The sequence below is a fragment of the Salmo salar genome, chromosome 15, assembly GCF_965601325.2.
Source record: "Salmo salar chromosome 15, fSalSal1, whole genome shotgun sequence".
Lineage (NCBI taxonomy): Eukaryota > Metazoa > Chordata > Actinopteri > Salmoniformes > Salmonidae > Salmo > Salmo salar.
This window is the reverse complement of record NC_138305.1, coordinates 100684181-100699199: the sequence shown is the minus strand read 5'-3', so window position 1 is coordinate 100699199 and position 15019 is coordinate 100684181. Positions and strand designations below refer to the sequence as shown.

The window sequence follows — 15019 nt, the reverse complement described above, 5'->3', positions numbered from 1 at the left end:
TTCAATCAAAAGCAGACTTAGAACTGGTCAATAAAAGGAGTTGTTTTGGTATGGTTACCGCCCATCATTAAAACACACAGTACAAGTTGCCAGGGTGTGCCAAGTATGAAGTGGCTTTTTGCTAAAATAGACACATCACTGCCCTCTTGTGTCCACCTCATATAATGCAACACATTTCTGAGCACAAAACACTAGTTCAGTGACAAATGTATTTTAAAACAGATATTTGTGGAAGTAAAATTATTTGACCACAAATATCCATAGCTGATTAAGTTCACCCAGTCAAATCATGTTCTCTTAGAAGTTTAAAGTTTGTTAGAAAAAACTACTTTCAGTTTTCCAAAAATATTTTATTTGAATGCTGCAACAAATAAAGGGAGAATAAAACAAAAATCCACTGAACTGTTCATTGCATTTGTACATAGGCATAATGTATGGCTTCATATACATATTGGCTAACAAACTGCACAGCAATAGAAGGAAGACATTCCCAGCCAACGCAAGTCTTCGCTAGCCTGGTCTCAGATCACTTTGTGCTGTCCTGCCAACTACATTGCTGTCAATGTCATGCCAATGACAGAGTTGGCAAGACAGCACATACAGGTCTGGGACCCAGGCTAAGTCTTAGACAATAATAGGTAATTGGTCACCCACCACCACAACACAGTCCCTTCCCACTGACTCAGCCAAGCCATGTATTGCATTACAATAATCATTGTCCAAGGATAGGTATTAAATAACCTGGTCCCAAGACATCAAACAGATCTGGAACCAGATTGAATTGTTTGTATCTGGGAATGTTATTGCAGGTCACGCCAGCAGCACACAAGCGTCTAGTTACATGCAAGTTGGTCTTATTCTTAATTGAAAGAGCCAGGCCATTAACATAGCTTGGGTCATCATGGTCTGAACGTGGGACTGTAAAGGACAAGTGAAGACATAATACGATAACAAAGGGAGCAGGCAGGAGGAGAGGGATGGAAGCTAGTTGAATATGTAACAGAAATAAACAGGGTGAAATAAACTAACAAAGGAAGGAATGTTTCTTCTTGATCTTCAACCGCTCATGACCATCCGGACGAGTTCTGTGGCAGAGAGGGAAAGAGATGAGAGGGAGAGCCCAAGAGAGGGAAAAATATGACAGCCCTCATTTTGACATCAGCACAAAACTTCTAGGATGACAGTTTCAGACAATGTGTGGAGCGATTGATAGAGCAGCAGAATTAAATTATGGATGAGTCGTCAAGCAAGACACAGATCAGGGGTAGACTGATTGGGGGAGCTAAAGTACAGGGAGATCTTAGCTACAGCTTCACTGTAATTCTGTGGTTAACAGGAGTGACTGGTCTACTATGGGAAACATGGTCCAAATGATCAAAATTATTTAAAAAAATTGTGTAACTACATAATGTGTAAAGTATGAAATGGGGCTTTCACATAAAAACTCCACGGCAAACCAAGTCCTATTTTGGTCAAATCACATTACCATTATCCAGCAAGCTCTGAACACCGAGTAAAACAAACACTCCTGCTCAGCATGTACAGTTGAAGTCGGAAGTTTACATACACTTAGGTTGGAGTCATTAAAACTCGTTTTTCAACCACTCCACAAATTTCTTGTTAACAAACAAATTAACAAAGTCAAGGTATTGGAGTGGCCATCTCAAAGCCCTGACCTCAATCCCATAGAAAATTTGTGGGCAGAACTGAAAAAGTGTGTGCGAGCAAGGAGGCCTACAAACCTGACTCAGTTACACCAGCTCTGTCAGGAGGAATAGGCCAATATTCACCCAACATATTGTGGGAAGCTTGTGGAAGGCTACCCGAAACATTTGACCCAAGTTAAACAATTTAAAGGCAATGCTACCAAATACTAATTGAGTGTATGTAAACTTCTGACCCAATGGGAATGTGATGAAAGAAATAAAAGCAGAAATAAAATCACTCTACTATTATTCTGACATTTCACATTCTTAAAATAAAGTGGTGATCCTAACTGACCTAAGACAGGGAATTTTTACTAGGATTAAATGTCAGGAATTGTGAAAAACTGAGTTGAAATGTATTTGGCTAAGGTGTATGTAAACTTCCGACTTCAACTGTATAAACTATCCCTCTAAAAAGGGGGAATCTCAATTGTATTTCCTTGATTCTGCTCTCCTCGTATTCTCAAAACACATTGGAAGAGAAGGTCCAAGGAGAGCGGAAGCGAGGAATCAAGGACACACACTTGAGACCCCCTAGCTCTGTAGACAGAGGGGCTGCCCATACACATGCAGAGATGAGCATGCCTCAGCAGCCAGGGGCAGAGAGTCTCAGTCCACCATGAGTGAAAACCTCCAGTTCAGACCACACAACATCGCTCTCACCAGGCTTTCCCACTGCAAGAGCTTTCCTTATTTGGCTAAAAAACTTGAATAGCTTGATACTACCAAAAGGGACCCTAGATCAGGAGAGAAATTCTTACTTTGGTACAGTAATGCAAGGACGATCTGTGACACTAACACGGAACCCAAACCGGCTGTGCGCATACGGCATTGTGCGCGATCGTGCATACATTTATTTTGTCCCCCTACACCAAACGCGATCACAACACGCAGGTTAAAATATCAAAACAAACTCTGAACCAATGACATTAATTTGGGGACAGGTCGAAAAGCATTAAACATGTATGGCAATTTAGCTAGTTAGCTTGCACTTGCTGGCTAATTTGTCCTATTTAGCTAGCTTGCTGTTGCTAGCTAATTTGTCCTGGGATATAAACATTGAGTTGTTATTTTACCTGAAATGCACAAGGTCCTCTACTCCACCAATTAATCCACACATAAAACGGTCAGCCGAATCGTTTCTAGTCATCTCTCCTCCTTCCTGGCTTTTTCATCTTTCAACTTATATGGTGATTGGCATCTACACTTTTACCATGACTACCGGCAAAACATTTCGTCTTTCAATCACCCACGTGGGTATAACCAATGAGGAGATGGCACGTGGGTACCTGCTTCTATAAACCAATGAGGAGATGGGAGAGGCAGGACTTTCAGTGTGATCTGCGTCAGAAATAGAAAGGAGTTCTATTTTAACTCTTGGCATCGTAGACACTCGTTGGCGTGTGCGCGAGCAGTGTGGGTGCAATAATTGAATGACATGGATTTCAAAATTTATTTTGCAATGCTCGCGCACGCGACGTGTCCGGTCTGGTCATCATGTAACAATTTACACCCAGAACTGACGTTTGGTTACTGTCTTCTAAGAGCTAGTGCGTTCTATGTTCTAGCGGGTAGTTTAGCAGTGTGTTCTATGTTCTAGCGGGTTGTTTAGCAGTGTGTTCTATGTTCTAGCGGGTAGTTTAGCAGTGTGTTCTATGTTCTAGCGGGTTGTTTAGCAGTGTGTTCTATGTTCTAGCGGGTAGTTTAGTAGTGTGTTCTAGCGGGTAGTTTAGCAGTGTGTTCTATGTTCTAGCGGGTTGTTTAGCAGTGTGTTCTATGTTCTAGCGGGTTGTTTAGCAGTGTGTTCTATGTTCTAGCGGGTAGTTTAGCAGTGTGTTCTAGCGGGTAGTTTAGCAGTGTGTTCTAGCGGGTAGTTTAGCAGTGTGTTCTAGCGGGTAGTTTAGCAGTGTGTTCTATGTTCTAGCGGGTTGTTTAGCAGTGTGTTCTATGTTCTAGCGGGTAGTTTAGCAGTGTGTTCTATGTTCTAGCGGGTAGTTTAGCAGTGTGTTCTAGCGGGTAGTTTAGCAGTGTGTTCTATGTTCTAGCGGGTTGTTTAGCAGTGTGTTCTATGTTCTAGCGGGTAGTTTAGCAGTGTGTTCTATGTTCTAGCGGGTAGTTTAGCAGTGTGTTCTATGTTCTAGCGGGTAGTTTAGCAGTGTGTTCTAGCGGGTAGTTTAGCAGTGTGTTCTAGCGGGTAGTTTAGCAGTGTGTTCTAGCGGGTAGTTTAGCAGTGTGTTCTAGCGGGTAGTTTAGCAGTGTGTTCTAGCGGGTAGTTTAGCAGTGTGTTCTAGCGGGTAGTTTAGCAGTGTGTTCTATGTTCTAGCCGGTTGTTTAGCAGTGTGTTCTATGTTCTAGCGGGTAGTTTAGCAGTGTGTTCTATGTTCTAGCGGGTAGTTTAGCAGTGTGTTCTATGTTCTAGCGGGTAGTTTAGCAGTGTGTTCTATGTTCTAGCGGGTAGTTTAGCAGGCTAAGCAGGACAGCCTGGGTAGAGCACTGGTATACCCTCTGCAGCCTGACCCGTACCGGCTCTCAGCCTGATATGATGTGACGAACAAAGGCTGTGGAGAAAGTTACACAGCATGTTACAAACTCTTTGTATTCACATTCTGGTCCGATCAACCAACAAGACATTGTGTTGTATTATAGTACTATCACCACCTCAGTCCAGGTCTTCAGCCGACTGTTTCATCAGTACACAATACCAGTATTTGACTACTCAACCGTTAATGCAGACATTTCCATAGTTGTGCATTTAAGCAGGCTCTAAAACAGCTATGTCGGCATCTTCATTCTGGTACACACTGTAGCCCAGCAAGCTCCCCCTGACAGCTTCTATAGTACTCTATATTACCTATCCACACACAGCAAGGAAACATGCACTGTCATGCAAGGGCAGCGTTGCATAACCAGATGTGCTAGCTCCCTGGGTTGCACTTAGGTGTTACTTACTGAAGAGGTGTAGTAGTGGTGGTGGTGTAAGGGTTTAGGGTGGTGGGATCATTACATCACATGAACCTAGTCCAGTTATAGACCATCCTGTTGTCTCCCATCTCCATCCATCATTCTGTTTTTACTCTTTCCCTCTCACCTTCATAGTTGATACAGCCATTAGCGTCCTCGTGTCCAGTAAGAAGTGTCTCTACCTCCTCCTCCGTCATCTTCTCTCCTGAAAGACAGAGTTATAAAAAGCAGGGAAAATATGTGGACACCTGCTCGACAAACATCTCATTCCAAAATCACAGGCATTAATATGGAGTTGGTAACCCTTTGCTGCCTTCACTCTTCTGGGAAGGCTTTCCACTAGATGTTGGAACATTGCTGAGAGGACTTGCTTCCATTCAGTCACAAGAGCATTAGTGAGGTCGGACACTGACGTTGGGCAATGAGGCCTGGCTCGCAGTCAGCGTTCCAATTCATCCCAAAGGTGTTCGATGAGGTTGAGGTCTGGGCTCTGTGCTGGCCAGTCAACTATTTATGTATGGATCACGCTTTGTGCATGGGGGCATTGTCATGCTGAAACAGGAAAAGGGCCTTTCCTAAATTGTTCCCACAAAGTTGGAAGCACAGAATTGTCTAGAATGTCATTGTATGCTGTAGCGTTAAGATTTCCCTTCACTGGAACTAAGGGGCCTAGCCCGAACCATGAAAAACAGCCCCAGACCATTATTCCTACTCCACCAAACTTCACAGTTGGCAACATGCATTTGGGCAGGTAGCGGTTTCCTGGCATCCGCCAAACAAGAATTAGTCTGTCAGACTGCCAGATGGTGAAGAGTGATTCATCACTCCAGAGAACCCGTTTCCACTGATCCAGAGTCCAATGGCGACAAGCTTTACGCCACTCCAGTCGACGCTTGGCATTGCGCATGGTGATCTTAAGCTTGTGTGTGGCTGCTTGGCCATGGAAACCCATTTCATGAAGCTCCCGACGAACAGTTATTGTGCTGATGTTGCTTCCAGAGGCAGTTTGGAACTGGGTAGTGAGTGTTGTAACCGAGTACAGAGGATTTTTTACGCGCCACGTGCTTCAGCGGTCCCATTCTGTGAGCTTGTGTGACCTACCACTTCGCGGCTGAGCCGTTGTTGCTCCTAGACGTTTTCACTTCAAAATAACAGCACTTACAGTTGACTGTGGCAGTTCTAGCAGGGCAGAAATGTGAGTTGTTGGAAAGGTGGCATCCTATAACGGTGCCACGTTGAATGTCAACTGAGCTCTACAGTCAGGCCATTCTACTGCCAATGTTTGTCTATGGAGATTGCATGGCAGTGTGCTCAATTTTATACACCTGTCAGCAACAGGTGTGGCTGAAATAGCCAAATCTACTAATTTGAAGGGGTGTCCATACTTTTGTATATATAGTGTATATGACATTTAGCAGCCGATTTTATCCAAAAGGACTTGCAGTTATGAGCGCATACATTTTTTACGTATGGGTGGTGCAGGGAATCAAACCCACTATCATGGCACAGAAGACACTGTTCAAGAGCCTCATGTTTAGTGGTTTTCGGTTTGAAAATATATATACCTTGCAGTATATTTTGGCAATCATTTTTATATTTAGAGTCAACTTCCAAATTAGATTATTTTGATCAGTGATTTAAATCTTGTGGATAAAAACACACATTCTTAAAATATCTTTCCCTCAGATCTGAAAGAGTAAAAGAATGTAACTAACCTAGTGTGGTGAGGACGTGCCGTAACTCTGCCCCCATTACAGTTCCGTTGCCCTCCTTATCGAAGACACGCAGTCCCTCAACGAAATCCTCAAAGGAGCCCTGGTCCTTATTCTTAGCGATGGCCTGCAGCATAGGCAGGAACTGCTCAAAGTCAAGCATCTTGTGGTTCATCTCTGGAAAAGTTTAAATGGAGGAAATGGATGAATTGATGACATGAATGAACACGGGTATACACCTCACAACCCTTTTAACCCATGAGTCATCGCTGGACAAAGGTGGTCAGTGGATTTTGGCACCTTATAAGGACCTTGCTTGTGAAAATTGGAAGAACCCAAATAAGTTCTGGTAGACATATAGGGGCCGGTAAAGGATGGCTGTATAAACTAACTCATGTAGACGTCTTAGAAAGCACAACCTAAAAACACTTCCTGTTTCTCATTCTTGTAAAAGCAAATTATATGATTTGAGATTCTCAGGGATGCATCGGTGCAATCAGTAGGATACAGAATAAAATATACTTAACAAAAATATAAAACGCAACATGTAAAAAGTCTTGGTCCCATGTTTCATGAGCTGAAATAAAAATGCCAGAAATGTTTCATATGCACAAAAAGCTTATTGTGCTCAAATTGGTTTACATCCCTGTTAGTGAGCATTTCTCCTTTGCCAAGATATGCCACACTTGTCAGGTGAATGGATTAAGAAGCTGATTAAACAGCATGATCATTACACATGTGCACCTTGTGCTGGGGACAATAAAAGACTACAGATGTCTCAAAGGGGGGAGCGTGCAATTGGCATGCTGACTGCAAGAATGTCCACTAGATCTGTTGCCAGAGAATTTAATGTTAATTTCTCTACCATAAGCCGCCTCCAACGTCATTTTAGAGAATTTGGCAGTACGTTCAACCGGCCTGACAACCGGTTGAACAAGCAAGTTAACGCAAGTTTAACGCAAAATTCGTAGTTTTTCACACAGAAAAAAGATAAGACGCATAAGAAATATCTTGCTGTGTTTTTAAAACGCAGATATAAAAATGCTTATTGCAATTTCTGTTCGGCATCAGACAAATTTTGTGCTTCAGTTGCACTTCTTCAATCGGATGAGAATTTACCAAAGGGCAGTCTACTTTTCTCTGTGTAGCCAGTCGACTTTTCTCCAGTAAAATGCAAGATGAACTTTAAGGAAAAACAATAAATGTAGTTGTAGTTTAAGATTAACATTAGAAATATGATGGCAACGCATAGTTTTTGCCAAAAAAATACCTTGCTTTATCATTGTAAGCTCATTTACGTGTGTGGCTGCTAGCCGAATAGCGCTACACTTTGTTGTAATCTGATGACAATGAAGCTATTTTCTGCCAAATGTGTTGCACTAATGTATCTTCTGTGAAGGAAAACTATAGTTATACGTCCCTGATCACTCTATTGAAGCAAAAAAAAAACACTTGACTTTCAATATAAAAGCGACCCTTGTCAATACACAACTGGACTCACCTGCTACCCGCTTTCTCCCGTTGTGCCATTTACCAACACGTGACTGGCTCAACTGTTCTGGGGAACTACGGTGAGCTTCATAATGTAAAATAATGTGACGGGGGAAATGGAGAACGCAGTCTGCTTCATCTCCTAACTACAGGTATTTACTTAAAAAGTAGCTACAAATAGTTAAATGTTTTGAAAAACTTCAAATAAATTGTTTCAACGGTACACGGTATACCACCCAAGCTTAATTGTATCTCACCCTCACCTTCAGCCTTGGGGTTGCCCAGGACCTTGAGGACCTCAGAGTTGACAGGATTCTGTCCCAACGCCCTCATGACATCACCACACTGACTGTAGCTGATCTTTCCATCACCGGTTCTATCGAAGAGGAGGAAGGCCTCCTTAAACTCTGGAGGAGGGACAGAAAGTCTGTCTGTATGACCATCCCTTTTCCTCAATGCCTCACCTCCCCCTCAAAGCTCATTGGAGGAAGGCCAATGGAGGGTCATTGGATCATCTTCTCTAATGAGAGAGAGGTGAGGATTGGAGGGGAAAAGAAATGAGTGAGTGTATAAAAGATGTTAAAATGACTAAGAGGGGGAAAACAGCAAACACGTTGGAAACTGCTAAAGTATGAGAGATTGTCTTTTGTACCATTCAATCTATAGCCCAACAACTGATAATGTGTATCTCTTCACATTGTTTTAGCTAAAATAACTGGTTAGCTAGCACACACACACCTTTGTTCACCAGGCATGTCACTTTACATGAATGTAAATGTGTCTACCCAGGATAATTGGGTCTATTGTTAAGGTTAATTGAGTTCAGGGACATAGATGGGTAGGGGGGGGGGGGCACCATCTCAAATGGCATTCCATTAAAAAAAAAAATTATACACTTCAATATAGCCTACTTCCCAAATGAACTGAATTTAAATGGAATTGACCGCAACCCTTCGGAGTAGGTCTATGGGATATCCCTTCAGGGTAGGTCTTTGGGATATCCCTTCAGGGTAGGTCTATGGGATATCCCTTCAGGGTAGGTCTATGGGATATCCCCTCAGGGTAGGTCTATGGGATATCCCCTCAGGGTAGGTCTATGGGATATCCCTTCAGGGTAGGTCTATGGGATATCCCTTCAGGGTAGGTCTATGGGATATCCCCTCAGGGTAGGTCTATGGGATATCCCCTCAGGGTAGGTCTATGGGATATCCCCTCAGGGTAGGTCTATGGGATATCCCTTCAGGGTAGGTCTATGGAATATCCCTTCAGGGTAGGTCTATGGAATATCCCTTCAGGGTAGGTCTATGGAATATCCCTTCAGGGTAGGTCTATGGAATATCCCTTCAGGGTAGGTCTATGGAATATCCCTTCAGGGTAGGTCTATGGAATATCCCTTCAGGGTAGGTCTATAGAATATCCCTTCAGAACCCTAGGAGGCAGACAACAGTGGTATGTTGTGGAACTTTTTCCTGTTCTCAGGAATGTGCCAGCCTCTTCACTCCTGGCCCGCTGAGTTCCATTTCCCAACACCATATAAAGGTAGTGGAGGAGAGTGGAAGGGAGAGCTGTATTATGCCAACAATGATTAAACAAGCCAGGGAGGAGAGAGAAGACCAATCTACTAGTCTGTTTCTAACTTCAAAAAAGGAAAGGTAACACTCCAGGGGAGATGACAAGCTAGTTTAGATAGCATGGAAATGTTTGTGGTACATGGGAATGGTACAACTGGGAATGCATGCAGTTTGATGCAAACACACTACTAACTAGTTTATGGTATGCAAAAGGTAGATTCTCTGTCTAGATAAGCACCAACACACACGAGGCGCCGATTACTACCTCACATACTAGACCTGAGCTTACTAACATAGATAGAAAGTCTGCTTATAGCTAGTTTATTCCCAACTATTGACAAGGGGGAAAAAAAACAGGAAATAGACATGCCACAACAGGCTAAGCTCACTGAGTGTCTTGAAATATACCAGTGACACTGTACTTGTAGGCTAACATCCATGGTGTGCCTACCACAACCTTCAGAAACTGTACCAGACCAACAACATGCCTTTCAACACTGTTAGATTAAGGTCCCAGACTTAAGGGCCAAATGTTAGGGTCCTTCACCAATGACTCACCGTGTATTTGATCCAGGTTAAACTCAATCTGGAAAGAACAATCAGTTGCATATGGAGTTTGAGAAAACACCGAGGACAGAAAGGAAATAGTGGTAACTTTGCTACAATAGAGGAATGACAGAGGCATAAAGCATATGAAAAAGTCAGACGAGCAAGGAAGAAAATTAAAGTGGCATCTGTCTGAGTTGAGGATGGCAGCATGCAAGAGTTGGTATAGTTAAAGTTTTGGGAAATTTGCTAGCTAATCTAGTGAACTAGTTTGTAACTCACCCATGATTTGATCTTCTGAGAAGTCGGACTGTTCAAAGAAAGATTAAGTTAGCTATGATGTTGCTCAACCCTGTGGGCAAGGACCAGTGGTTGGCTAGTTAGCCCAGTTAACTAAAGTTAGCTAACTTGACAGACAACTTTCTATCACACCCTTACCTAGTTAGGAACTAGCTACTAGTCAGTAAGAAAAATACTAACATCTATGGGACATTTGGAGACAGTGTCAATTACAGTTACTGGTATGACAATGTATATCAACGAGCTAGGGTTACTACTATACAGTAATGGCAAGTAGCTAAGTAGCTAACCTTGGCTAGCTACGATAACGCTAACTTGCTACCTCTGCTCAATCAAACTGGCTAGCTAGCAAATAAAGTTAGCAACTTGTTATCTAGTTCGATACACAATTCCGAAATAAGAATACCATTTCGAGTAGCTAACTAGATAGCTAACTATTTAATCCAGGTTATTGAAGAACCAACCATATCTGTAGATGTTCGAGTGTGTCGAAGATGTCGGGAGGTGGAGGACCGTGACAGGTCGGAGCGGAGGGAAAGATCAACTAATGCCGCGTTCAAAACCACTGGGAACTCGGAACTCGAAGGTCTCCGACTTCCGACATCAGTGTATTCAAGACAACTGGGAACTCGGAAACAAACGATCTTCGACTTGGAAAAATATTTTGGAACGGTACACCAACTCGGAATCCCTCTTTCTAGCACTCCCACTTTCCGTCCTGAAGAGCACTGACGTATTGATTTTACCTCTTATTTATCCGAGTTCCCAGTCTTGAAAGCACCATAGCACTAGCACAGCCCCAGCAGAGTTGATTTGCGCTTCAAAATTCTGTGCCGCATCTGTGCTGTGCGCATAACCATGGACAGCGCAGCGTTGGAGTGGCCTGTCCATGGTAACACTTTTAGAAACTGTTATAGGCCTAGCTAGACTACTGTTGTGTTAAATTTTGGTCTGTGACAAAAATGGTGTTGGATTCCTTAGGTCCATCAATTAGCTCATTGAGCTGCATACCTAGTCAGCCAGGTATGTGGGCCACAACCTGTCTAATTCTCTGATCAGTGTGGATGAAGTGCCACGGGGTGTATACAGTCTAGGGGTTTGTTGACCCCTTTATAAACTCTTGCAACACAGACACATGCTGCAGAGCACTAATTCCAGTGATTGACTTGGGCAGAATCTCACCGGAGCTGAGAACCAAAACCTCACATTTTCTGCTGCTTGAGCTTCTGTTCCTATAACTGAATATTGGCTCAAAAGTAGTGGAGCTCCTGCACCTTAATATAAACAGCACCGGCACCCAAAATGAGTACTGGCACCTGTATCAGTCCAAGTCAAGCACTGACTAATTCTATAGCAAAGTAAGTAGCATTGATGAGAGCGAAGCTATGCACGTTTCACAACAGAGTGATAGTGCTATTGTGGGTGACTGAATATAGCCCTACCAATTGTGATTGTCTCTGTGATTTTACATTTCTAACCAACCCTTTTTATAATCTTCATCTCAGGATGTACAGTACCAGTCAAAAGTTTGGACACAACTACTAATTCCAGAGTTTTTCTTTATTTAAAAAATGTTCTACAGTGTAGAATAATAGTGAAGACATCAAACTATGAAATAACACATATGGAATCATGTAGTAACCAAAAAAGTGTTAAACAAATCAAAATATATTTTAGATTTTAGATTCTTCAAAGTAGCCACCCTTTGCCTTGATGACAGTTTTGCACACTCTTGGCATTCTCTCAACCAGCTTCATGAGGTAGTCACCTGGAATTCATTTCAATTAACAGATATGCCTTGTTAAAAGTTAATTTGTGGAATTCCTATACTTCTTTATGCATTTGAGCTAATCAGTTGTGTTGTGACGTGGTAGGGATAGTATACAGAAGATAGCACTATTTGGTAAAAGACCAAGTCCAAATTATGGCAAGAATAGCTCAAATAAGCAAAGAGAAACAACAGTCAATCATTACTTTAAGACATGAAGGTCGGTCAATCTGGAACATTTAAAGAACTTTGAACGTTTCTTCAAGTGAAGTTGCAACAACCATCAAGCGATATGATGAAACTGACTCTCATGAGGACTGCCATAGGAAAGAAAGACCGAGAGTTACCTCTGCACCTCAGATTGCAGCCCAAATAAATGCTTCACAGAGTTCAAGGAACAGACACATCTCAACATCAACTGTTCAGAGGAGACTTCATGAATCAGGCCTTCATGGTAAAATTTTGCTGCAAAGAAACCACTACTAAAGGACACCGATAAGAAGAAGAGACTTGCTTGGGCCAAGAAACACGAGCAATGGACATTAGACCGGTGGAAATCTGTCCTTTGGTCTGATGAGTCCAAATTTGAGATTTTTGGTTCCAACCGCCGTGTCTTTGTGAAACGCAGAGTAGGTGAACAGATGATCTCCACATGTATGGTTCCCGCCGTGAAGCATGGAGGAGGAGGTGTGATGTGTGGGGGTGCTTTGCTGGTGACACTGACTATTATTTATTTTTAATTCAAGGCACACTTAACCAGCATGGCTACGACAGCATTCTGCACGAATACACCATCCCATCTGGTTTGCGCTCAGTGGGACTATGACCCAAAAAACACCTCCAGGGTGTGTAAGGACAATTTGACCAAGAAGGTGAGTGATGGAGTGCTGCATCAGATGACCTGGCCTCCACAATCACCTGACCTCAACCCAATTGAGATGGTTTTGGATGAGTTGGACTGCAGAGTGAAGGAAAAGCAGCCAACAAGTGCTCAGCATATGTGGTAACTCCTTCAAGGCTGTTGGAATAGCATTCCTCATGAAACTGTTTGACAGAATGCCAAGAGTGTGCAAAGCTGTCATCAAGGCAAAGGGTGGCTACTTTGAAGTATCTCAAATCTAAAATACATTTTGATTTGTTGAACACTTTTTTGCATACTAGATGATTCCATATGTGTTATATCATAGTTTTCATGTCTTCTCAAATATTCTACAATGTAGAAAAATAGTAACAAATAAAGAAAAACCCTTGAATGAGTAGGTGCGTCCAAACTCTTGACTGGTACTGTACATATGAAAATGCGGAAGGTTCAAGGTTATATCTCTCCTGGAGAGAAATGAGCGCATTCCCTCCCAATAGAAGACAGCTTCTATAGCACTGCTCTAGTTTTCAACACATCTTTATCCTACAATGATACTGGTAGTTTGGTTCCTATTAGTCTCTGATTAAACAATTGGAAGAGGATTTGAAAGAGGATTTGTGTCATCTGTTTTGTAAGCACATCATGATATTGAGAAACATCATTTGCGATGCTTTGTAGCTATAACATTTCCTATGACAAAACAATAGTAATAAATAAAAAAAATTCAACATTTTCTCAAGATATAGACAGACTATCACTCTGCCTATATTTCAGTCTATTATAAAATGGAATTATTCAGTCTATTATAGCGATATTAGTCATCATTGTATTTTTAAGCCTACGTCCCACATTAGCCCTGACAATGCTGTGCACACACACGCACACACACACACACACACACACACACACACACACACACACACACACACACACACACACACACACACACACACACACACACACACACACACACACACACACACACACACACACACACACACACACACACACACACAGAGAGAGAGCTGGGTGCTGTGGCAGCTCCACTCACCTCCATGGTGCTGGGGTCAAATGGAGAGTCAGAGGGTCGCAGCATCCTGGGTCTCTGCTCTGGAGCTGACCTTGGCTGGGCAGGGTTAGCTGAGGGCAGGCAGGGGAAAGGAGGCCCCAGTCTGGGCTGCTGGGCCACAGGCGATGGAGACTTCTTAATGGACGGTTCTCTTTTAGGGGCCATTGCTGGAGTCCGGAACAGTTCTTATCTATCTTCCTCTCTCTATTTTTTACTCTGGTGGTTACTAATGTGGATGCTGAGAAGAGTGGATGCACAGAGAGAGAGAGAGAGAGAGAGAGAGAGAGAGAAAGAGAGAGAGGGAGAGAGAGTTCAATAGAGATAGGGAGACAGTCGAGAGAGATGGAGACAGAGAGAGAAAGAGAGCTATAGAGAGAGAGCAAGAGTGTGAGAGAGAGTGATGGAAAGAGAGAAATATGGAGAGATCCTGGTTGTATAGAAGAGAAGAACATGTGAGTGAGGCTGAAGCTGAAGCGTAGGAGTGGAGATGAGAGGGAGAGTAGAATGAGGAGGGGTTGCAGCTAGAGAGAGAAAGCCAAGCTGTATGACTCCAAGCACATGCTTTTATATGGGTTAGAAAGCCAGGCGCATATGTGGGTGAGTCAGTGAGTATGCTTGTTTGTATAAGTGAGGTTAATATTCAAGTATTACTATACACATTACTATACACATAAGTGGCAGGTATTTTATCACCAATACACCTGCCACTAATTATATTTTTAAAGGATTTGTATCTGTTGTGTGTGTCTCTTTGTGTATAAAATAAGACTTGATACAGCCAGAAAGCTAATAACAGAATGTTCTATTTTGTAATCTTGAACAATATATGTTCTATTTAGTTGTTGCCAGGTTTTTTCGCCCCTCGTGCTTCCTTCCTGTCGTTTCTGTAGTGATTCTAAAATTTGACACCGATGCCATGCGAATACACTGAGGTCTTTCTCTCTCTGTCTCCCTGTGTGTTCCTCTTTCTCTGTTTCTGTGTGTGTGTGTGTGTGTGTGTGTGTGTGTGTGTGTGTGTGTGTGTGTGTGTGTG

General features: G+C 42.6%; 1 protein-coding gene across 3 annotated transcripts; it reads right to left on the bottom strand.

The window, feature by feature from the left end:
- Positions 1-329: 329 nt before the first annotated feature.
- Positions 330-14186, bottom strand: myl6b (Myosin light polypeptide 6B). Of its 3 annotated transcripts, none has more exons than XM_082961449.1 (6): positions 10752-10900; positions 10270-10297; positions 8128-8277; positions 6383-6556; positions 4795-4872; positions 330-1085 (listed from the first exon to the last, which is right to left on the bottom strand). In XM_082961449.1, exons 1-6 carry the CDS (start codon positions 10752-10754, stop codon positions 1057-1059), a joined length of 462 nt encoding a protein of 153 aa, XP_082817575.1. In that variant the 5' UTR covers positions 10755-10900; the 3' UTR covers positions 330-1056.
- Positions 14187-15019: the final 833 nt, after the last annotated feature.